Source organism: Acanthopagrus latus, chromosome 10 (genome assembly GCF_904848185.1).
Source record: "Acanthopagrus latus isolate v.2019 chromosome 10, fAcaLat1.1, whole genome shotgun sequence".
Taxonomy (NCBI): Eukaryota; Metazoa; Chordata; class Actinopteri; order Spariformes; family Sparidae; genus Acanthopagrus; species Acanthopagrus latus.
In genome coordinates this window covers 621,556-645,997 of record NC_051048.1, presented here as the reverse complement: position 1 = coordinate 645,997, position 24,442 = coordinate 621,556, and the positions used below count along the sequence as shown (strand labels likewise).

General features: G+C 49.1%; 1 protein-coding gene across 3 annotated transcripts; it reads right to left on the bottom strand.

Moving 5' to 3' along the window:
- Window positions 1-3,496: 3,496 nt before the first annotated feature.
- camta2 (calmodulin binding transcription activator 2) lies at window positions 3,497-23,969 on the bottom strand. 3 transcript variants are annotated; one of them, XM_037111149.1, is made up of 26 exons: window positions 23,895-23,969; window positions 22,666-22,757; window positions 21,927-22,030; window positions 21,136-21,203; window positions 20,911-21,046; window positions 20,327-20,398; window positions 20,085-20,232; window positions 19,545-19,673; window positions 19,229-19,448; window positions 18,116-19,145; window positions 17,221-17,925; window positions 16,423-16,549; window positions 16,022-16,156; window positions 12,946-13,130; window positions 9,274-9,461; window positions 9,095-9,173; window positions 8,687-8,960; window positions 8,371-8,601; window positions 8,073-8,287; window positions 7,801-7,982; window positions 7,514-7,718; window positions 7,315-7,386; window positions 7,161-7,181; window positions 4,914-5,107; window positions 3,935-4,009; window positions 3,497-3,850 (listed from the first exon to the last, which is right to left on the bottom strand). In XM_037111149.1, the coding sequence occupies exons 2-26, from the start codon at window positions 22,697-22,699 to the stop codon at window positions 3,796-3,798; spliced, it is 4,884 nt and encodes a 1,627-aa protein (XP_036967044.1). In that variant the 5' UTR covers window positions 22,700-22,757; window positions 23,895-23,969; the 3' UTR covers window positions 3,497-3,795. The 3 variants fall into 3 exon arrangements, with proteins under 3 accessions (XP_036967044.1, XP_036967045.1, XP_036967046.1); XM_037111150.1 differs by lacking the exon at window positions 23,895-23,969 and adding an exon at window positions 23,403-23,563; XM_037111151.1 differs by lacking the exon at window positions 7,161-7,181.
- Between the last annotated feature and the right edge of the window lie 473 nt (window positions 23,970-24,442).

Genomic DNA, 24,442 nt, shown 5'->3' with positions numbered 1-24,442 from the left:
TCTCTCCAGTCTGACTGCGTGTCGTCACAGATCCGTGTTCTTGCTTCGGTTCCCCTCAGGACTCAGGACTGTAAAACCTTTGACCTCCTGCTACAAACAGTCTGATGTCGGGACGCAACACGTCTGAACTCCTGACGTCACGATGGCAGCACCACGAGGAGGAGAGGATGTGTGAGGACGACGGTTCTGACTTGTTCTTCTAAACTCTTTTAAAGTCTGCCGTGTTCACAGAGCTCCACTTCTTGACTGGCACGTCAGAAACAGTCCAGATCTCAACCTGCAGTCACTGGTTCTGTTACTGACACAGAACGTTCTCAGTCCCACGTGAGGTCAAAGACGGTACCGACCCAGTTCTACAGCCTTGTTTGCTGAGGAGCCCATCATCTCTGTTTCAACCCGTCTGTCACTGCTGATCATCTGATCAATCACACTGATTGGGTTTCACTTAATGGATCAAAGGAAAACTGTACATGGACTCATCAACAATATTAATTTTAATATAAAACGACAGTGTTAATAAGAGGTCAGTAAATGTATATCGCCCCGCCCCCTTAGTTACTGTTGCTATGGCCAGGTGTGACGACACAAACACTCAGTGACGTCTTCACCTGTGTGGAAACATGAAAACTGATCCTTGATTTAAAAATAATTTTCCAATGGTTCCATAATAATTTTATCTTATAATAATTATAATAAACAACTTTTAATCTCATGATTTCTTTTATAACTACGTGTCTTCCATACAGCTCTCTCAGTAACAGACTGATGCCTCCTCATGCAGAAAGACTCAAACACAACATTTTGTTTTTCCTCAGTTAGTTTTGTAAACTCACAGCGTCACTTTGACTTTTCTTTCTTTGTAAAGTTTTCAGAGAACCAACATGTTTTTTTTTCACCCCTGATAAAAGATGAGCTGAAGAAAATATAACAACTATTACAACTATAATAATAATGTTGTTCAGGAATCAGAGCGCAGAAACATCTTTCTGTTTTTCACGTGATGAGAGGAAACAAACCACAGAGACAAATAGCAAACAGCTGATTTATTCATCTGACTCGTAGAATGATGGATTTCATTTGAAAGATTTTGAAGTGTAGAACAATTAAATACCAACTCATGCAAAGCTTCACTGCAACAGCTGAAGAAGAAGAAATGAAAACTCAGCTCGTCATGAAGCTCGCGCCCTGACGTGGACGCTGTGGTTGCCATGACAACAGACTTGTTCAGCCTCTGCTGAACAAAAAGCAGTTTGGAACCAGGACTCGTGTTGGAGCTCGATGACACTCAGCAAAGATGTCGCACATTAAAATACAGTGTGGAGGAAACCCCCGTCTGACCTGTGACATCATCAGCACAGATGTGACATCAGAGTGACATCACAGCCCTGGTGAGCAGTATAAATTCGATCAATAACACCTCGGGCTCCTCATTTGTGATGTTGTTGATTTATTAAGAATTTATGTTGTTGATTAAAATATAACTGAGAGAAGTTTTCTCCATTGTGAATTAGCAGTTAGCTTCTGTTAGCATTGTGCTCATGGACGTACAGACAACCGTCACTGGATCAACATGAAGATTCTTAAAGTCAAACTCTCGCAGAAATGCAACCTCAGCTGTTTCTGTGAGTGTATCTGAGTCAAACCTTCATGTAAAAGCAGAATTACGATCAAAGAGGAACTTTTAAGATGGACCGTGTTTTTGTTTTCAGGTCAAACTCATTTTCAGTGGAGTGCATGGGGCACTTTTACAATAACATGAAAATCTGTATATTTAAAACAGTAAGAAGTCTGGACACAACATGAAACTGTGCTGGTAGCATCACCAGGGTCTCTGCACATCAACACCAGCACTGACAACATGGTTTGTGTTTCTGAACAGCTCATGTTAGCAGCAGCTTGTTCCGCTCGCCGCCGTCCTGCCAGTGGAGAAGAGTCGACCTCAGAATGAGACGTAACCTGGAGGACAGTTCAGGTGGAACAATCCTGAAGCTTAGTTCCATATAAATGTGGATCATTTGATTTGAAGTTGAAAAAGGAGCCTCATATAAGAAACAAGACTAAAATCAAAAGCTGGAAAAGTCACGTGAGCTCTCGTGTGTGTTGCTGGAAGACAGTAAATACAGTAAATCTTAAAAGTGGCTTTTTCATCATAATTTTGCTTTTACATGAAGGTTTATACATTCACAAAAACAGTCTAGGTTGCATTTTGGTGATTTCCACTTTAAGGGAGCTCTGAATGAACTTCTTCTCGTGATTTAAGTGGATTTCTTGACATTTATTCTGAAAGGACTTCAGAGATGATGACATCATGGAGAAGTTTCAGTCACAATGAATCTAAAAATGTGTGTTTGACATCCGAGTGTCGACATTTCACTCAGCTGAGGCTCATCAATCATGGAACTCAGCTTCTGATCGATTAGTTTGGTCTGTCAGAGGTCAGAGGGGGTTCCTTAAGACTCGACCTCTCTCACACACACACACACACACACACACACACTTCATGCTGTAATAAATAAAAACATCATAGCATCTATAAAGTCCAACATTAGAATATATATATTTATATGTTTATATCTGTGGTTGTGTTTAAATATAAGTAGCTTTGTTATAATCATGTACAGGTTGAAGTTCACAGGACTCCAGATGAAGAACACTAAACATGACGCAGTCCTCCGATTTCCTTTTGTTCAGCCGACCCTCAAACGCACCACCCTGTTGGCTCTGAGCAGTGCATTATGGGTAGGAGGTGACAGACAGATGTTCTGGGGCTCGTCTGGCCCCCAGCTGAGCCTCCTGGGAGAGATCGGTCGAGCCTTTCTCAGCCCGCGTCCTCGTCATCAGTCCAGTCTGAACGAGGATTCACCAAAACACCTCCGACTGTGAGCTCACCTGGAGGTTCCACCTCCCACAGGTGCTCTCAAGTCACCAGGTGAAGAGCTGGAAATTCTTCAGGTGAGATCAGAAAGATGTGCTGGATTTACTCCAATAACAGTGAAGCAACAAACTGAGGAAGGAAACGCCTGTAAGACTGAGCTGAGGGCAGCGTGACGCTCGTAATCAAGCTGTTTAAAGCTGCAGACAGACGGACACGTTCAAGCAGGAGGGAGGACAGACGGAGAGACGGACGGAGAGACAGACGGAGAGAGAGAGACAGAGAGAGACAGACGGAGGACAGACAGACGGAGAGACAGAGAGAGAGACGGAGAGACAGACGGAGAGACAGAGAGACAGAGAGAGACAGACGGAGAGACAGACAGACGGAGGGACAGAGAGAGAGACGGAGAGACAGACGGAGAGACAGACGGAGAGACAGACGGAGAGACAGAGAGAGAGACAGATAGAGAGACAGACGGATAATCAGAGAGACAGACGGAGAGACAGAGAGAGACAGACGGAGGACAGACAGACGGAGGGACAGAGAGAGAGACGGAGAGACAGACGGAGAGACAGACGGAGAGACAGAGAGAGAGACAGATAGAGAGACAGACGGATAATCAGAGAGACAGACGGAGAGACAGAGAGAGACAGACGGAGGACAGACAGACGGAGAGACAGACGGAGAGACAGAGAGACAGACAGAGAGACAGACGGAGAGACGGATAATCAGAGAGACAGACGGAGGAAAGTTAGAGCATGAAGGTGGCGTGGGGTGAGGCTTCTCTCCGTCAGTCTCTTCACGTCTGTCTCTGTGAACCTGCTGAAGGACGACGATCAAGCGTCTCTGTTTCTTTCTGTCTCTCTGTCGTCCGTCCGTCCTCTGTGTTTCCCCTCCAGGAGATGAAGTGAAGACGAGGTTTAGGTGGTCAGTCCTCTCCTCTCCAGCTCCCTCGTCTGCTTCAGCTCCTTGATCCTGAAGAGAGACGCCGGCAGCTTTAAACTGAATCTCTGGTCCAGAACATCAAATGTCCGACAGGAGAATCTCTGAGTGTGTCACCTGTGTCTGCAGCGTCTCAGGAACCTCATGATCTTCCTCGCTGCCTGGTCCTGTTTCTTCGTCAAGAACGACCCCCTGATGGCACAAAACCAACACAGAGCATCGATAATATTCTTTTCACATCCTCCACACGTTTTGTCTGTTGGTGATAAATGTCCTGATGAAAAACAGACATGACACAAAGACAGAAAGCTTTGAAGTCAACACAGTACAAACATCTACATGTTGGGACCCACAGACGAAGTCGTTCATTGTTCATTTCAGAACTGACTCTGAACTGAACTCAGTGTCCCAGAATGCACCATTCTTCACATCTCTGATTCCTGGTCAGAGCGACAGACTCTCCTCTGACCAGACAGTCAAACCTGCAGCTGCTTCCTTGTTCTTCCTCTGCTCCTCCTGTTCATATGGTAACAGAGTGAATGTTGTCGACCTCCACACTGTCCACAACTGCAAAATCCTTCCACCATCACAGCTGTTATGGTCAATATGCTCGTAGTTATTAATTATCAATCAGAGTTATAAACAGTTTCGTACCGTTTTCTGAGACTGATTCAGTAAACGTGTGATGTTTTCCCTCCTTCGAGGGCAGTAATGTAAATCTGATCATATCATTTATCATAATCAATAATTATCCCTGATAATCAGAGCCAAATCTAAGCTGAAGCTCCTCTTTGTTGCTGTATTACACAATGTTTCCCCGTGAGGCAACAAACAACATGCGTATGAAATTAAACCCCTGAATGCTCCTAAGATTCAGTAAGAGAGAAATGGTTTGATCCTTCAGTGGACGTACGAAGCATCACTCACTCCTTCATCAGTCTCTAGATTAGCACCTACTCACACTGTCATCACTGATTAGCATGCTTAGCTAACAGGTGCATCAGTTATTATGATCCCCATGAGCCATGATGGTTTCCACAGCGAGCTGCTCAGGAAGCCGGCAGGTGTTTCCAGTTACCTGACAGTTTAAACTCACTTGATCTTGGGGTTGTGGCTGGCGGCGCCTCTCGGCGCCTGTTTCAGCCTCTCGTACTCCTTGTAGCTGCGGTAGTACTGCTGGATCAGAACCGCCGCCCGCCGGCTCTGCTGGAAACGCTTCTGCTCGTAGTACGACCTGAACTTGGACTGGATCAAGATGGCCGCCTGGGTCATCTTCTTGTAGAGAGCGTACTGAGAGAACAGAATCGCAGCATTAGTGCCGGAGGACGGACACGACAGGAAGTGACGTCTCAGAGTGTGTTTGGAGGAAGATGAAGAGAAGAAGAAAGCTGGAGGACTGATCAATCATCTGTGTGCTGATATCAGCCAATCATATCTGAGACTCACCTGCTGAGCGCTCATGTTCTGTTGTCCTGCCAGTTCAGACACAAACTGGACAAAAGTATGTGGACACCTGTCTTGTCTCCAGCTGGTTAACTTCTGATGCTCAGCAGCAAAGTGTTGCTCAGCGTGTTTCCACACTGTTGTGTTTGTCGTACAGTGTGATTATATAACACATGAGTTGTCCAGGATTTATAACGGAAGCCGGCTGGAGGACATCATGGAGTCTCATCAGGAGGAGACGACTGGAAACCTTTCAACGGTTCTTTATTATCTGTCAATCAGACTCGAGGCCGTCGAGGTTCTCTGGAGGAAACGTGAAGCTAAACTACTTCTAACAAATGTTTTTCTCTCAATGAGCTTGTATGTTCTGAAAACATGGACATCAACAAGCTGGTGGAGAAACAACGACGTGCATGAAGGTGAATTATTGGTCCTCAGTGCTGCAGAACAACATGAGCTGATAACTGAGCTGCAATCAGAACTGAACGACACATTCAGAACCACCGACACAAACTCTCACCACGTCTGTTGTTCTCATCACATTTCAGTTTTCTACGTACGCAGAAGTTGTTTTCATCTTTGTTCACTGTGTTTCTGTGCTGACAGATTCCTTGTGTGTGAACAGCTGATGGTGACAGTACAGCAGGACTTCAGCTGGTCACGACTACTGACAAATAATAAAGAAATATACGAATAAATAAAGTCCTTAAACCTTCTGAAGAACAACAGCAGGAAGCAGCTGGACACTGAAGCTGTGAGAAGGATTCACAAACATCAGCAAACCTTTCATTTAAATTCTGTTTCTCAGTGGAGAACAAACATTTCAGAGATGCTGCAGGATGTTGTTTAATCAGGATGCAGCACAGACAACCTGAGTTATGGTCGTTTTCCTGCTCACTCGGACCTGAGAAGATATTTTGGTACCAACATACTTCAGCAGATGAAGATCTGCAGTGTAATCAGGAAGGAAAGTGTCTGACAGAGAATATGTCAAATAAAGATGTTAAAAATGTGCAAATGTGACAAATTCTGCAGGATTTGAAGTGACAACGTCGTCACATCCGGTCGTTAGCGGCAGCTGACGGCCCAGAGAAGTAATGTCTTTAATTTCTAAAATATGAAAAGAGTAGACGGAGAGTCCAGTTCTGGACGAGTGTCTGCTGAGCCGGAGCTCCTGTCGTCACCACAACAGCCACACTTAAGTTCTCCAGGCAGGAGATCTGGGACAGAACCGTCTGGATCATGTGAGCCGGCTGCTGTTGGATTAAACACCTGCTGTGTTAGTTTCAAGGTGACAGAGAAGAAGCAGCTGCATCACATGAGCTCTCAGCCCAAAACATGCTGCTGTGTCAAGATATGAAGGTTTAACGTGATCGGTCTAATTATCAATTTGGAGCTCAGCACTGCTTTTTAAATGTTTGTTGTTTGATGGAGGTCCATATTCTCACAGCAGTGTTGTTCTATTATTACAGATATGTGTTATAGATCTGATGTTTCTGTCTTTCAAACTCCATCATGTCCTGCTGATCATATTTCTTAAGAAGCACGTGATCATTTAATGAAGAAGAAAAAAAGAACTTCATGGCAGAGCTGCGGTTCTGGACCTGGTCCTGTTAAAGGTCCACTGAGCTCAGCTGTCCACATACTTTTGTCCTCATGAGATCCGAACGAGCCCGATTAAAAACATGAAGTCGTTTTAATCGACTTCAGATAAACTGATCTCATCTTCTGCAGCATCGACTAACAAACAACAGTTCTGATGAAGATTCACGTCACAGGAAACAACCTGAGTGACGTCTGACGGCTGCTGTCCACACACACACACACACACACACACACACACACACACACACACACACACAGACTACACACCACTACATCTACTGGTCAGCTGTATTACCTTCAGAGCTATCCATGTTAGCTAGCCAGAGGAGAGAGAGGGACAGAGAGAGAGAGACATGGTGAAGAGACACAGCAGGTTAGTTCAGTGTTAGTGAAGCTGGAGGACACACACACACACACACACACACACACACACACACACACACACACACCTGTTTGTACTTCCTGTAGCATCTCTGGATGACGGCTGCAGCCATGTCCTGCTGCTCCTTTAACCTCCGACCCTGCAGACAGAAAACATCAGCTGATGCTTCTTCTTCTTCTTCTTCTGTTACAACTTTAACATCAACTCCGACCTCCAGGAGGCAGCGTGACGTGTGTGTGTGTGTGTGTGTGTGTGTGTGTGTGTACCTTGTATCTCCTGAAGGCGTTCTGGATGATCCTGGCGGCCTCGTACAGCTCCCTCTGCTCTCCGTCCGTCAGCGTCAGCAGGGCGAAGTCTCTCTCCATCTTCCCATTGGCCGAGGCGTTCAGGAACTCCGCCCACGCCGCAGAGGAGGGGGGGCGGAGCCTCTGGAGGGCCAGAGCGCTGAGGGGCGAAGGGGGGCACACCCGCCTGCGAGTGCACACACACATCATCCATACTTGTTCTCTAGAGTACAGTCTCAGCCCTGACCAGCTCTGGAGGCGGGGCTTACCTGGGCGGGGAGTGTGTGTGGGCGTCGACCGTGTCCAGGTATGTAGCCAGCCAGGTGTCCTGTATGGCCGGGTTGTCCCGCCTCTCTCTGAGTGGAGACTCCGCCCCCCTGGGGAAGTCCTCCTGCTTGATTCGCTCAGGAGTCGCCTCGATGATTTGCTCAGCCAGGGTTGCCATGTCAACCTGGTGTATGAGACGGTAACCATAGCAACAGGAGCTCATGACATCTGCCGTCTGTTTGATGTGCATCAATTTAGGAACTAGTGTGCGTACCTGCAGCACCTCCTCCTCCAGGTACTCCTCCTCGCCCTCGTTCTCGGCGTTCTCGCTGTAGCTCAGCAGCTGCTCCTCCAGCGTCGCCGCCATGTGCGCCCGCCGCCCGCCCGCCATGTGTGCGTGAGGGTGAGTGTGGCTGGGGGAGGGGGGGCTGCCGCTCTCGTAGTCCATGAGGTAAAGGTGAGCGTCTCTGGAGCCGCCGGGGTTCAAACCTGCAGGATTGATCAGAGCTAATGATCAGTGTCGGACACGGACCAGGAACCAATCAACTCGTCCATCACACCACCTGTGTTACCTGAGCTCAGCACGCCGCTCGGCTCCTCGCCCCACATGGACACAGGAGGAAGAGAGAGGGGGAGAGAGGAGGGGGAGGGAGGGGAGACGGGCAGCGAGGAAGAGGACGAGGAAGGAGACGATGGAGAGGAGGGAGAGGTGTCCATGGGGGCGGGGCCACTGGAGTAGGCGGAGCTCGGAGAGGGGGAGGAGGGGTCGCTGGGGGAGGGGAGGCTGCTGGAAGAGCTCAGACCTGGAAAAGGAAAACAGCCAATCAGAGAGCAAGAATCACGTGACAGCAGTTGAAACTGGAGCGAGGAGCAGCAGGTGTGCGTTACCTGTGTCCGGGCTGGTGGACAGAGGAGACGGTGGCTGTGGTGGCTGCGGTGTGGCCGGTGTGTGTGTGTCTGCAGGAGAGGTGTGTGTGTCCCCGGGCGTCATGTGTGTTTGCGTATGCAGCTCCTCCAGCGCCGTGGCGAGGCGGGTGTGTCCTCGTGAGCGAGCCACGGCGAGCGGCAGGCGGCCCAGCGAATCAGGGATCCCCAGAGCAGAACTGTTCCAGCCGTACAGGAGCTCTGCTGCCCTCTGGTGGCCCAGAGCACACGCCCACATCTGGAACACACACAGGACACCAGAGACCATCAGAACCGTGGGACCTGGTCCAAGACTACGGTTACCATTGATGACTCAAGTGACACCTGACCAATCACAGCACAGGGAATTTAGTTTTGTATGTGTTGGTTTACCAGCGGCGTGCAGGAGAAGTGGTCGATGTTCAGAGGATCCACTTCCTGTTCCAGATCCAGACTGTCGCTGTTAACGGTCCTACAACAGACAAACAAGTGGAGTCAGAGTGTGTGTGTGTGTGAGTGTGTGTGTGTGTGTGTGTGTGTGTGTGTGTGTGTGTGTGTGTGTGTGTGTGTACCTCCAGTGGATCAGAGTGTGTATCAGGTGTGTGTATCCCTGAGCAGCAGCCAGGTGGAGCAGCGTCATCCCGCGGTGACGGACGGAGTGATGAAGCCGCTCTCCTCCTCCTCCTCCTCCTCTCCATCGTCCTCCCCTCATCATCCGCTCACACACTCCCACAATCCTCCTCTCAAACCACTGAGAGGTCTGACACACACACACACACACACACAGAGAAAGAGAGAGACGTTAGCATGAAACCATGATCAATCCTCAGAACTATTGATAGCAGATTCATGTCCTAATGATTGATGACTCATCTGAGCACTTTGTTTCAGGTGAACTGTCTCTATTCCTGTCTGTCTCCCCTCTCTCCCCCCTCCTCCCCCTCCAGCTGGTAGGAAACATTACATTCATACCCCCCCTCTGGTTTTTCCCTCCGACTCTCCCTGGCATGCACACCTCCTCCCCCGCCTCGTGTGATGCACATGGACGAGCGAGGCTATAAATGACTGACAGCAGAGAGAGAGAGAGAGTTTAAACCTGGAAACACTTCCTGTTATCTGTCCGTCATCCTGCTCTCAGACAGCTGCTTCACACACACTGTGATAACACTGACACGCTAACCTGCTAATGAGCTAACATGCTAAACCTGTTAACGAGCTAACATGCTAACCTGCCCTTTGATCAGTGGGGAATGAGGAGCAGTGTTCATTTATCCTCCATCGTTTGATAAAGGTGCCAATCATCAGTGGAAACTGAACTCTGTCCAGCGTCGCCTCCCAACACGTCTAAGACAGAAACCTGCCTCTCAAAGTTTCCCTGCCACTTTCTATGGCAACACTTGGCATCGTTCATGAACTGTTAGCCTAGCTTGGAGAGGCTTCAGCACTTTACTGCCAAAGCTAAATTAAGATTACATACACACTCAGGTTAAATATTTGCTTCACAGTTTGTTTCTCTGAACTGTGTTTGTTTTCTCAGAGTAAAGTAAGAAGTGAGACTGAGTCGTCTCGTCCTCTGCTGAGACAAAGTAAACACCACCTCCTCCGCCTGTTTCTGTCCATGTTGTCCATCAGTCACAGAGGTCAGGTCCTCAAACTGAACTCTACGTTACGTTGTGCTTTGGTGGATTTTCCTTTCTGTTTTGGTCGTTGTGTCTCCGTCCTGAAGTCCTGGTGTGTGCAGAGCTTCAGGACCAGCTGGCACACACCACTCTGATCTTTGTTCCACTCTTGGCACTGAAGGACTGTCTGTCGGTCTCTCTCTGTCACACTGAGTCTATTTTAACTCTGGGACTCCATCTGCCAAATTCCCCATGACATCAGAGAGAGAGAGAGTGTGGTAGAGAGAGGTGAAGGGACTGCAGAGATATTTTACAGGGATTTTCCATTCAGGTTAATTTGTTCTTCTTAACCTGTTGATCAGCTCAACAGTCACCTTCCTGTAATCTGTCTGCTGACCTACAGTGAGTCCGATGTTTCTCTTCCACGCTGATCATTTGGTTCAGCTGCAGGTTTTGTTTGTCGAGCACACACCCATGAATCTGTGAGCTGCTTATACAGGGTTGGGTCGTGGTGGCAGCAGGCCAAGCAGGGTATTCCAGACTTTTCTCTCCTCAGCCACATTTTCCAGCTCCTCCTTGGGGATCCCGAGGCGTTCCCCGGCCAGATGAGATATGTAATACTTCGGCTGACTTCTGGCTCTACCTAGAGGTCCTCGCTCAGATGAATGTGTGTCTGGAAACCCTCCAAAGGGAGGCGCCCAGGAGGAGCTTAATAAAATGCCTGAAACCATTTCAGCTGGCTCCTTTAAACAACAAGGAACAGCAGCTTTACTCCGAGCTGCTCACGTATCTCTGAGTCTGAACCCAGCCGCCCCACTGAGCTAACAGGAAAAGGTGGTTTGTTTCCACAATGTTATTTCAGTCTCACTCCAGAGCTCATGAGCACAGGTGAGGGCTGGAGCGTAGGTGGACAGGTAAATCAAAAGCTTTGACTTCAGCCTCAGCTCCCTCTTCACCACAGAGGTCCGGTATAACGCTGTCATTACTGCTGACGCTGCACCGTCCGTCTACCTCACACTCCGTTTCTCCATCAAACGCAGAGATACTTTCTCTTGGGGCAGCAACTCATCCCGAACCCAATCTAGGAGGCAATCTAGCCTTTCCAGCCCCAGTGCCTGCTGGAGGTCACGGACCCAAGAAGCCAGCAGAGACACAACACCTGCAAACAGCAGAGACACGATCCTGAGCTCCCAAACTGGACGCTGTCCTCACCATGGCAGACGAGGGACAGCCCTGGAGGAAACATGCTGGACTGTGTCTGAAGCTCTGGCTCTGTCAGAGGTATGGTCCCCAGACTTCAACATGGCACTGAAGATGTTACCCAAGATGGGCCTTCAGTTCTCAGTGTGGATCTTTTCTTCACCTGGTGCCCTGCAGTTTAGAAGCTTCTTGACTTCTGGTGACTTCTGCCAGAGATATGAAGGAGTCCTCAGATCCTGCTGCCTCCACAGGACCAGTCTGCTGAGTTGAGGAGCTCCTAAAAGTTTCTTTCCACCGCACAGCAACATCCAGAGTCCTGGTCCTCTGCAGCCCGGGACATGTCACTGAGTCCTTCATGGCCTCCCTGACTCCCTCCACACCTGGGTTTAGGTTTCAGCACCTTGTCAGGATGCAGAACTCCTGGTCTCTCTGAACCCGCCTGTGGTTGAAGGAGGCTCCTCGACCAACCTCGTCCAAAAGACCTTCAACCGAGGTGTCCACCAGTGAGTTCTTAAGGCCCACACACACACACACACACACACACACACACACACACACACACACACACACACACACACACACACACACACACACACACACTTCGACGTGCTGCCAGCTCCACAGCAGTCTGGACGTTCTGCACTTGCACGAGATGCAATCAGCTGGTGGCTCTAGTGTTAAAGATGCTGGACGAGAGGTTCATGCACACAACTCTCTTTACTTTCCATCAAAGGGAAACTTAACTATTTCAGACAGAAACAGCTGCATACTGAACATGCAGCGAGGCATTACCAAACAAACACAGATTAATTTGTCCTGAACGGACATAACAGCTGGTCTCATGCCAGGACTACAACTCATGAAAACAGTGAATGATGGAACAGAATGCATAGAAACCAATGAGCACACAGTATTCTGCCCTCCCTCACACCGCGCTGATTCGTTAGCACACCACCAATCAGAGAATCCAACGGCTCAGACGTCCGACAGCACAACCTCCTCAGACTTCGCTTGTTGAATCGGAGCAGACAACGTCCAAGCGGCTCTGAAAGCTTCTGACGCAGCTGAACACACCGAACATATTTGTTCCCGACCTCGTCCAAGTCTCTCCAAACGCTTCAGACGTCCGACGGTTGGGCCGGTGTGTTCCTGCCTTTAGGTTTCCGCCATGACTGCCACACTTTTCTGACCTCAGCTCCAACCAGCTGCCTTTACAACAGAGGCTCTGCACACACATCTACCTAATACAACCTGTTTGTCCCTTTGAATTCTGGTCTCTGTAGTCCTGAGATTAATATACATTTCAGCACACAAGCCAAACTGAAAAAGAAACTTGATTTATACACAAATAAAAGACATAAAATAGCTGATTATCTGATGAGAATATCAGAAATGCAGGTGTTTCTGTAACTTTACTATCCTCACCTGTTCGTGGTCCTCAGGTAGAGGTGGAGGAGGGGGCGTGGCTAGCTGACTGCTCTGGTGCTGCTGCTGCTGATGACAGTGATGATGATGCTGCTGCTGCTGGTTGTTGTCCCGGGCGGCCATCTCTGCCATCCTGCGCTCCATCTGCTCCAGCCGCTCCAGGATGGACATCCTGAACTGATTATCTGCACACAGAAAACACACAGAGTGAGACCTCCTCTCGCTCCTGCAGGGGGTTGTTTCCCAGCATGCACCTTGATGAATGCCTTCACCAGACTGTCCCACACCTCCGGTCTGTAACACACACTGTTAGGCATGTGTAGTCTGATGACATCACTATGATATCATCGATGACAGGAGGATAAGAGTCACATTTACTGATCACCAGGATTTAAACCGCAGCAGCAACAAGACAAACTGTCAGCCAATCATCTGCACGTCCATCACTCACCCAGCAAGGTCAGCGTGTGTCGAAAGCTCCAACCAGGAGGCAGCTGGAAAACTCCTCTCTTAAACAACTGTTTAAAGAGAGCCTCTTTAACACACACACACACACACACACACACACACACAGGCTCAAATGGAAACTATCTCGACTGACTTCAAACGTCCGACCGCCTGGCACAGAGTGTGTGTGTGTGTGTGTGTGTGTGTGTGTGTGGGTCACAGTGTATCAGGCTATATTAGGGAGTCTGCTTTTACCCCCCCCCCACACACACACACACACAAACACAAACAATCATGTTGATTACTCTCATTGATCTTGTGGTTGTTTGGTCAAATAGTAAAATATATGACTGAGAAGAAAAGTCTACAGAGATTCAGCCAATATTCAACAACACACAGCGTGTTGAGGAGTCAGTATTGATCACTGATCCAGTTCAGTGCAAGACAACAAAGACAGAACCTCTTCTTCTTCTTCTTCGTCACGACTCAATAGTCTCCGCTCTGTTCCGTGTCGCTGTTTGAACAGATCTAATGTCAGTCGGGCTGTTTAGCTCCAGCAGATTATTTAGGATTTAGTTGAATTTAGTTGGTCTGAGAGCTGCGACACAACCGAGGTCAATAATTATTAATAAATACTGAATGACACCTGTGCTGTTCCACAAGGTTCTGTATTGGGATCAGGGTTGGCTGACATCTGTTGATCACCAAACCCTGACTGGGACGTAAGTCAATTATTGATTGTGAGAAGTTGTGAAATCGTTTTTCTCATGATGTGAAGAACCAAAATAAAAACCGTCTTGGTGTTCAGAGAACTCAGATGAAGAGTGAAGCTCTCATCCAGGTTCTGATGTTCAAGATAAGAAATAAATCTACACGTCAAGACTTTGATTTGATAGAAATCAGCCTTCAGTTTCAACAGTCACACTGGACAACACCCTGCTGCACACACAGCTAGCTTAGCGTTAGCCTGCAGCTACACTCACAGACACACGTCCTGACTGCAGGAAGACAAACAAGCAGCCGTCAGGAAGGTCACTGGTTCACTCGTGGAGGAAAACCTCAACCACAATCCTTTATTGACTTGCTTGGAAAGAAGGTTCACTCCGTACTGGTTTGAACAAACTGAATTTCTATCTCTTTCTGTTTATTGTTGAATGACTGAAAGCTGCTCGTTCTGTATTTTTGGTGAATACTATTCAAACTTTTTGAACTCCATGATTAAGTCTGTCTGTCGCTGAAGAGTTCTTGATGGATGTCAGGACGTAAAAGTCTAACGACAGCAGAGATGAGAGCATTTGAGTTGTTTGTTTAATATATATTCATTCTGGACTGGAAACATCTCATTGTAGCTGCACCAATAAATAATCTGAAATCAGCCACAGATGTATCAGTGACTTCAGATTGTTTAAATGTTCTTGTGGTGGTTATCTATCTGGTTCAACATGTCTGATTTAGTCCACTTAGTATTTAGATGTGTTCTGTCAGAAAACTGATGAATGCTTTAGTAAGTGAAGCGTGTTTCTGTTTTGGACAAAAGAAGCAGTTTGAACTACAGTCACAGTGATCAATGCTACAACACAGAGCTGATCAACAGACGAATCAATAAATCCATCAGAGCACAACGACTCACTCACTTCTGATCGCTCTGTCCTGATCAATACGATACGATCACGTAGAGATCCTGGACCACTTCCCAAAGCGTGTGTGGTTGCCGTGGTTACTGAGCAGCTGTGTAACCATGACAACCACTACAGAAACACACACAAGTGCAAACAGAGTCTCGTCCTACCGACACCATCCTGCTGCCGCGAGCCGTCCATCTCCTGTCTGTCTGTCAGAGTGTGTGTGAGCACAGGTGAGGCGCGCACACACACACACACACACACACACACACACACACACACACTGCACGGTGAGAGACGCAACACACACAAACACACACAGTGAGCAGACTGAGCCGCCGTGCAAAGCTCAGCTAGTTAAATAGAGAGAGAGAGAGAGAGAGTGCAGCCTGCAGGCTGGACGGCCAAACACAGCAGCAAGGCATGATGGGAAATCCACAGAGAGGGAGGGAGGGGTGAGAAAAGGGAGGGAGGGAGGGGTGAGAAAAGGGAGGGAGGGAGGGGTGAGAAAAGGGAGGGAAGTGAAGTGACTGTCTCACATTCCTGGACCTGAGCCTAACACCCCCGACAGAGTCCAGAGAGAGAGACGGGTGACACAGCAAGAGAGAGACATGAAAGAATCAGATGTTCAGGACAAGACAAATAAAACAGACAGGCTGGAATCACTGCACACCAGGACTGTCTGTCTGATTATCTCTGTCTGTCTGATTATCTCCGTCTGTCTGCCTGTGGGGTTAGACTGCCTCAGCAGTGAGTATAGCAGTGATATATGATATATATAAATAGCAGTGAGTCCTGATGACTGTGTGTGTTTACAGGTGATGACAGTGGAAAACAGCTCCACCACATCAATCACTGAGAGAGACAACACACACACACACACACACACACACACACGCACACACACGCGCTACACTTGTTAAAAGCTTCCTGACTTCCTGTCTCGTGTGTATCTGGTGTCTGATTGGTCCAGCAGCAGTGTGACACGTGGAGGAGTAGTAACTGACCGTCCAGTGAGAGCCAGTCGAGCTGAGAGCTGGGCAGGGAGCTGGCGTTCCTCGCTCGGTACTCGAACAAAACTGAGGAGGAAACCGAACCTCCGGACTCCAGAACCTGCAGACACACCAGACCAGCCTCGTGGGCTGAAACACAGAACCCGTCAGATCAGTCGGGGCTGGAAAAGGACTACAAACATGGTCTGGTTCAGCTTATTAAAAGTGACGATCTGCTGCTGGTCTTTATCATTTCTGTCAGTAAACGAAGAGTCTTTTTCTGATCTGAACTGTTGGACGAACAGAAGACATTTAAAGATCGTCACTTTCTGATCCAGGGATTTTACTACTAAACCAAATTACCCAGTTGACTGTGTGTGTGTGTGTGTGTGTGTGTGTGTGTGTGTGTGTGTTACCAGGGCAGTAGCAGCGCAGCACTCCAGGTTGGATCAGCGATGCAGGGACGGTGCTCTGATCGAAAACACACGAGTATCGACCCAACAGCTCGCTCCACGGTCCTGTTATCAACACCTTCACACCTCCCTGAACACACACACACACAGAAGAGAGGATCAGCTCCTGAAATAGTTTGTTGGTTGTTCGTTTAGCTCAGGTTTGTATCAGCAACAGTCTTGAACGAGTGATAAGCAGTAAACGATCACCAGCTTTCATCAGCATTAGTGGGTCACCTGGGTCCTTCGTTTAGATCGAAGCCAGGCCGAGGTGATTAAACCTGTCTGCTGCAGACTCAACTGACCGGGTCGAACTACAGCGCGTGCACGTTCCCACTACACACAAAAGCCAGATCTAAGTGGGTTTATTGACGAGTGAAGAAGACGTTAAACACGGAGTGATCGCTTCTCACTGAGACTTCAGTCGACGGTGAGACTCTGCTGCCACCTGGTGGACAAACAGGTGAACACCTCGAACAGACAGCGGCTCAGAGTGAAGCTGAGAAATGTCTTGACAGTTTGTATGGAGAAATACACACGTCCTGGATTCAAATGTATATATTAATATATATCACAGTGTTTTGCTGTGTAGTGCGATCTATAATATTACATTTATTACTAATTCATCTGAATCGATAAAGTATCTAAAGCTATGGAATAAAAGTTGTGAAGTTGAAGTTTTATGTAGATGACAATGGAAATATTTAAGTTCACGTTGCTTTAAGATTTACTCAAGTAAATGAACTGCTGCTGATTGGTTACCTCGGGGTACGACCACTCCGGGGAGAAGTCCGTGATGGAGGCGAGGCGTGTTGAGGAGGAGGAGGGCAGTGGGTGAGGAAAGGGGAGGAAGGAGGAGGAGGGCGAGGGCTGGGGGGGAACCATGTAGCGGACCCCCGCTGGGAACACGGCCGGGTTTGCCACGGGAGCAGCAGAGGAGGCGGGGTGAGCTGCGACGGGATTGGCCTCCTCGGTGATGAGGTCAGAGATGAGGTCAGGGAACTGGCTGTCGAAGGAGATGTCGAGCTCCTCCCCCCCACGCTCACAGGGCTCCGCCTCCTCCTCCAGGTGCGTGTCCATGCAGGTGTCCTCTGAGTCGTAGCTCCGCCTACTCTCCTCCTTCACCTGGATGGGAGGCGTCGTCAGCTGAGAGGTGTCCATGGCGACAGCAGCAGGGGCGGAGTTATTGTCTGAGGCCATGTTAGCTGTAGCATTTGCAAACACTGTCTGAGTCTGCGGCAGCACCATGGGCTGATGGGACAGCGTGGAGGGGGGCGGAGTTTCAGGCGCAGACAGGTGATTATAGGATTGTGCCAGGACCAATGGCGTTTGTCCGTCAGCCTGTCGCTTTGCCTGATTGGCCGGTTGCACGTGCTGGCTCGATGAGTCCTGGCAAACCAAGAGCAGTGAAGCGGAGCTACTTCCTGTGTGTTGCCGTGGAGATGAGCAGGAGGAGGCGTGGCTTGTCTGAATGACACAGAAATAAACAGGATAAAGTCTCAGGTCATTTGACAAGGAGTGACGTCGTGTACATATCGGACCTGGAGAACATCTGGAAAACATCACGCCATTTTCCAAACTTTCCAGATACCTTCACAATAAAAGATGATCGACAAGAATGACAACAATTGTCTTGGAAACACGACTCAAGTCTCACCTGCAGCAGAGCCAGCTTGGTGGGAGGAGCGCTGCCTTCATCATCATCATCATCATCTCCTCCTCTCCGGTCCTTCACCTCCTCTTCTTCTCCCACCGCCTCCGACTCCCTCCCCCCCGCCGACTCCCCCAGAGCTCCCAGCTCCAGGCAGAGGGGGAGGAGGGGCGGGGCCACAGAGGAGGAGGGAGACAGGGCGAGTGATGGGGGGAAGGAGGAGGCAGGCGTAGGGGAGGAAGAAGATGAGGAGGGGTGAGGAAGAGTGGAGTCTCGTCTGTCTGCCTCAGAGGAGGACGAGGAGGAGGAGAGCGAGGAGGGAGGAGAGACAGAGGATGGAGGGGTGGAGGTGGGGGAGAGGGAGAGAGCGAGGGACGGGGGAGAGAGGGGGGAGGAGGAGCAGAGAACAGGAGAGGGGGTGGAGGAGAGAGGGGGTGGGCCGCCATACGTCTGACCCTGTTTGGGGGAGTTGAGGAAGGAGTCAGGGTCAAAAACTGGGGGGAGGGAAGGGGGAGGCAGGGGAGGTGAGGGGGGCGATGGGGGAGAGGGAGAGGGAGAGGGAGGGGAGGCAGCAGCAGGAGGAGGAGGGGAACTGATGGAGGAGGAGGTGTTGGAGGAGGAGGGGGTCAGGAGCAGACCTCCGATCACAGGTGAGGGGAGGAGGGTGAGGGAGAGGGTGGCCACCCCTGCTGCCTGGACAGGGGGAGGAGGGGGGAGTGAGGGAGGAGCAGGTGAGGAGGAGGGAGGGGAGGGAGAGGCGGGGTTGCCGGCAGGAGGGGGGAGGGCAGGTGAGAGCAGTAACTGGCCGGACCGGGTGAGTGACAGGCTTCTCCCTGACGCCGCCTCCTCTCCTCTGGCCCCGCCTCCCACTCCTCCGCCTCTTCCCCCTGCAATGGCGGTGGTTGTTGCCATGACGATCACCGCATTCTGGGGCAGCGCAACCGTCGTCAGGTTGGCATGACGGTCGTAGAAGCCGTTGCCGTGGTTACCCATGGTGATGGTGGCTCTGTGAGGCTGAGGCGGCGAGGAGGCGGAGCTACAAAACAAGAATGAAACATCTTTACTTCCCCTCCGGCCTCCCGTACGTCTCTGTGCACTGTAGACGCGTGGCTGACTTACGTGGACGAGGGGCATGGAGACGACACCGGGCTGCTCTGAGCCTGCAGGTGGGGTAGTTTGGCATCTCCTCCTCCTCCTCCTCCTCCTCCCCTCCCAGCATCCCCTGCTTCAGAGGAGTGAGACGAGGGGGAGGGTCTGCAGGAGGACGGAGGCAGTTTGGGGGAGATGATGCGATGCTTGGTGCTGTTGCAGCGGTGGGGAATGTTCACTCCTGAAGATACTACACAGAAGAAACACAAGACAGGAGCAGACTGTCAGCTCAGCTCAGAGTGATGTCACACAGTGATGTCACAGTGATGTCACAGTGATGCGTTACCCTGGGCGGTGTTACAGAGGCAGGTGTGTGTGCGCGGCTGTGGTTTGGTTCTCTGTCGGTCCAGAATGTGTTGAACCAGCTCCTCGATACTGAAATCACCGGAGCCCACCGAACACTTCATACTGTGAACTGCAACAAATACAACACGTGAGTATTACAGTACACAGATATACACGCTAACACTACAGAGTACACAGATAATACACGCTAACACTACAGAGTACACAGATAATACACGCTAACACTACAGAGTACACAGATAATACACACTGACACTACAGAGTACACAGATAATACACACTAACACTACAAAGTACACAGATAATACACGCTAACACTACAGAGTACACAGATAATACACGCTAACACTACAGAGTACACAGATAATACACGCTAACACTAGAGTACACAGATAATACACACTAACACTACAGAGTACACAGATAATACACGCTAACACTAGAGTACACAGATAATACACACTAACACTACAGAGTATGATATTTTGAAGTACAGGCAGTAAAAGTACTCGTTTCTTACACATGGGCTTCAGTTGGTTCAGCAGGTCGTCCCGGCTCCACCTCACGCTGTCATGGCGGTCGGCCACCGCACACAGCAGCGGACTGCATTTCCCAGAATCCTCCAGGGACGGCACGTTCAGGTAGTGGACCAGCACGATGTCCGGGTTCTGTCAGACACAGAGACAGATACTGATTGATTCTCTATATTCTATAGTGTGTGTGTGTGTGTGTGTGTGTGTGTGTGTGTGTGTGTGTGTCGACCTGCAGCAGCCAGTAGCATCGTCTGTGGAATGTCGGCACAATGGAGGAATGGACGTAGCAACCATACAGGCACTGAAACCAGAGACAACTGTTAGCATCCATCAGTAAATATCAGCTGCCATCCGTCAGAGGCTCTCATGGAGGCATTACTGTGTGGAGACTGAGGGATTTGTGGGATGGTTGTTTTTGGTTTCTTAAACATCATTAGGAAGTTAAACTGAGCATAAAGATGGTACAAAAGTAAAGTACCGTTACTGATCTACTATGCTGAGCGCCCACTCATCCAGCTACAGTCTGTTCACCCAGCTGGCAAGAGCTCCAGAACAATAAGCAGCTTCTTTCCCAAAGACTAGAAAGAGATCCAGATCACAAACCAGCTTCAGTCCTGCCATGGGACAAGAGATCCGGACCACCAGACTACAGAGAAGAACCTTTCATGCCGTCTGGCAAAGGACCCAGACTAAGAGACTAAAGATCAACTTCTTTGCTGAAGTCTGACAACAGATGCTGAGAGAATCACTATAGAAATGTTGTTATACGATCTCTTGTTGTATGATGAGTAATGAATCTTGGGTTCTGCTGACCTCCATGCCCTGGACCTTCAGCTTCATGTGGTCCTCTCTCGTCGTTTTCCCATCCTTCCTTTTCTTCCAGCAGTATCCGTCCTTCCTGTACTTCACCTTCTTCCTGTTGTACAGGATGATGCTGCCGTTCTTCGGCCTGAAAGACAGAAACACATCAGTGTTACTGCTGTGAGTCACGTTGTGACGCCCTCGTCCTGAAGCTCTGCTGTGAGTCGGTGTGTGTACCTGGTTTTCAGAGTGCAGGAGAGCCACTCGTCATGTCTGTCAAATGATATCAAGTACGAAGCGATCTCCTGCAAAACGAACAGAAGAAGAAAGAGAATAACCATCGTGAGTCTAAACTGGGTCTCATTGAAACAAGTCTGGTTGTGACGACAGATCGGTCTGAGTGGTAGAGATGAGTAGAGCTGCGTGATGTGATAACACAAAAACATCTGTTATTTCCTTCTTTGTTATTTCTCATGAAGGAGAGCGAACGTGGCACAAACACTGTTCAACCAGCCAAGACGAGACCAGCAGCTTATACATAAAAGTAGATCTGCAGTGATTATTCAATTAATTGATCAAAAGAAAACTAATTGGCAACTTCTATTGATAATTCATCTTTTCATTAATCTTTCAAGCAAACATGTTGAACATTTTCTGGTTTCAGCTTCTTCAATGTGAAGATTTTCATCCTTTCTTTGTATTTCTGACAGTAAAGTAAGAGTTTAATGAGAAGCAGGTGCTTCTACACAGTCGATGTAATTATTGATTCATTGAACAGACACAGAATGTGTAATATATGATATCCTGAAGGAGATGTGACACACTGCACAGCACTAATTGAGTCTGATTTCACCCTGATGGAGTGACGTGATCCACCGTTTCAACAGAAAGCAAACAAAAGTGCCATCGTCAGTGCAGAATCAATATTAGGCTTCATTTGAACTCAGAAGCTGAGACCAGACCACGAACAACAGAGCAGCCATTCTGACGCTGAAGGCTGCACACAGGCAGCTCTGTCTGGTCCTCACCTCGTTAGTGTTCCACCTGAGCCGCTCGTTAGGCAGACCGGACAAACGAGGGAGACACTCCAACAGCTTGTTAGGAAGAAACACCTTCCTCGGTCCTTTATTCTCTGCACAGAGAGACAGAGAGCAGACGACAGGATCAGGACGAGCTCCAGACATCAGGCAGGATTTTCTTCTTCGATGACGAAAATCTGTTGATTTCTTCTGGAACCTGCTGATCTCATCGTAGCTGTCAAATTTGTCTGTGGTCGTTCATGTCATTCAAATGTTACTGTGACACGGAAACAAATGACTAACATGGAGGAGTCTTTAAAGGAGCAGTCCGTAGTTTAGCTGAGGAAACGTTAACGAGCAGAGAAAGATCTTCATGAGCTGAACAAACAGCCCTTTAAAGCAGACACCGTTAGCTTGGCGTTAGCCTGCAGCAGCACTTATCCAGACACTTATAGAGTTTAATACCTTCGAGCCACAAAACCAAGTCATACAGTAATAAAGTGTACATTTTAGCACAGGAAAAACTGTTGCTAGGAGACGGGAACATCCTCAAAATCATTAAAAAAATAACAAGCTCCCTTTGTCTCCATGGCAACAGCTGGAGACAGCACAGCTGGCGATCTCTGGGAATCAATCGATGTGATCATGATGATGCAAAACGATGACATCACAGACAAAGAAAACAGCTGTCTGTGATGTCATCAACAACATTTGGTTACCACAGCAACAGAACTGGGGGGGGACTGACCTGTCTCCGTGGAAACCATCTCCTTGTTGCTCATGGCGACGGGTCCATGCAGGATGAGTCTCACACAACACACGGCCGCCCGCACTGCCCCACTGTGCACACACACACAGACACACACACACACACACACACACAGTCAATAATCTGATCAACAGGAAACAGAGGCTGTGTTGAGTGTGAGCTGCGTTCAGATGCTCACAGTTAGTGATCAGGATCATGTTGTGATTGATACGCTCACAGTCTTCTTTGAGTAATAGATTGCTTATTAGTTATTAATCCGGTGTTAGTGTGTGACTCTGAACACACACAGTCTGCGGGACACCAGCATCTCTCTCACACACACACACACACACACACACCTGAAGTCCAAGTTGCTAACTCCACACACACTCCCTCAATAGCTCCCTGTTGCCTAGCAACAGCTGAATTTGCTCCCACTTTATAGCTGGAGACAGTGTGTGTTCATAACTGTGTGTGTGTGTTAAGTTACATAACATTTACGATTTTACATTCAGTTTCAATCTGTGTGTGTGTGTGTGTGTGTGTGTGTGTGTGTGTGTGTGTGTGTTAGTTAATTGCACATCTGAACACACGTAATAAGCATCATTGAAAACATTAAACACAGTACCAAATGATTGTGATCCTCTCTCACACACACACAAACAGACACACACAAACAGACACACACACACACACACACACACTCCCCGGGGGCCGGGCTCAGACCGCGGACTCGCCTGGCTGCCGTGGCCGCCTCCCGGAGCTTCTCTCTCGGCTGTCGGAGCTCAGCTCCTCCCGCCCCGCGGAACAAGCTAGCTCTGAAGCTAACGTTAATACGCTTCTAATATTCGCGTCATTACCGAATGTAACGAGGCGACAGCACGTGTTAACACATCACTAGCTCCCATCATACCCTCCCCACTTTACCCCAAACTAAACCAAAGAGAAGCATTGATGCGCTAGTTAATAAATAACACTAATGTGTGGTTGTTCAGCTGCTCAGCTAGCCGGCTAGGCTAACGACAGCTACACAGGTCCTATCAGCAGTGATTAAACACCTCCGACAGCCGAGCTGCAGGGCTTTGGCTCGGGGTCCAAACGAGCTAACCCGGACCGGTCCGCCCACAAGACTATCTGAACATACCGTGTCAAATAAAACCATTTATAGAAGCGACACGGGCCGAGCAGCGGCTGATTTAAGGGAAAACAGTCAGTCAAAGCTCCTTTACCTTCCGCCTTCAGCACCGCCGCCATCTTCTCCTTCTCTGACGTCAGTGCGTAGCTACGTGGGAGGCAGAGTGGTGGGGTGGGGGGGGGCGGGGGGGGAGATCACCTGTAGATTATAATCTCACTGACTTTCATCAGTGTGTGTTTTATACTCACGTCAGCCGGGAAGGAAACTTTAACACAGCAACTCTGTTAATGACACGTTCATCTGAGAGTCAACCTGTCACCTCACCTGAGTTCTCCACCTTCACCTGACACCTCCACCCCTCACATGAGTCCTCCACCTTCACCTGAGACCTCCACCCCTCACATGAGTCCTCCACCTTCACCTGAGACCTCCACCCCTCACCTGAGTCCTCCACCTTCACCTGAGACCTCCACCCCTGACTTGAGTCCTCCACCCCTCACCTGAGTCCTCCACCTTCACCTGAGACCTCCACCCCTGACCGGAGACCTCCACCCCTCACCTGAGACCTCCACCCCTCACCTGAGTCCTCCACCTTCACCTGAGTCCTCCACCTTCACCCGAGACCTCCACCCTCACCTGAGT

What these genes read in the sequence shown, in the direction of transcription:
- camta2 (XM_037111149.1), bottom strand. Translation starts at nt 22,699, where the DNA reads ATGAGCAACAAGGAGATGGTTTCCACGGAGACAG. An exon ending in TGAAGGTCCAGGGCATGGAG is followed by an intron (nt 20,399 to 20,910) that starts GTCAGCAGAACC and finishes CTCTGGTTTCAG; the next exon opens with TGCCTGTATGGTTGCTACGT. An exon ending in CGGAGTGGTCGTACCCCGAG is followed by an intron (nt 16,550 to 17,220) that starts GTAACCAATCAG and finishes GTGTGTGTTCAG; the next exon opens with GGAGGTGTGAAGGTGTTGAT.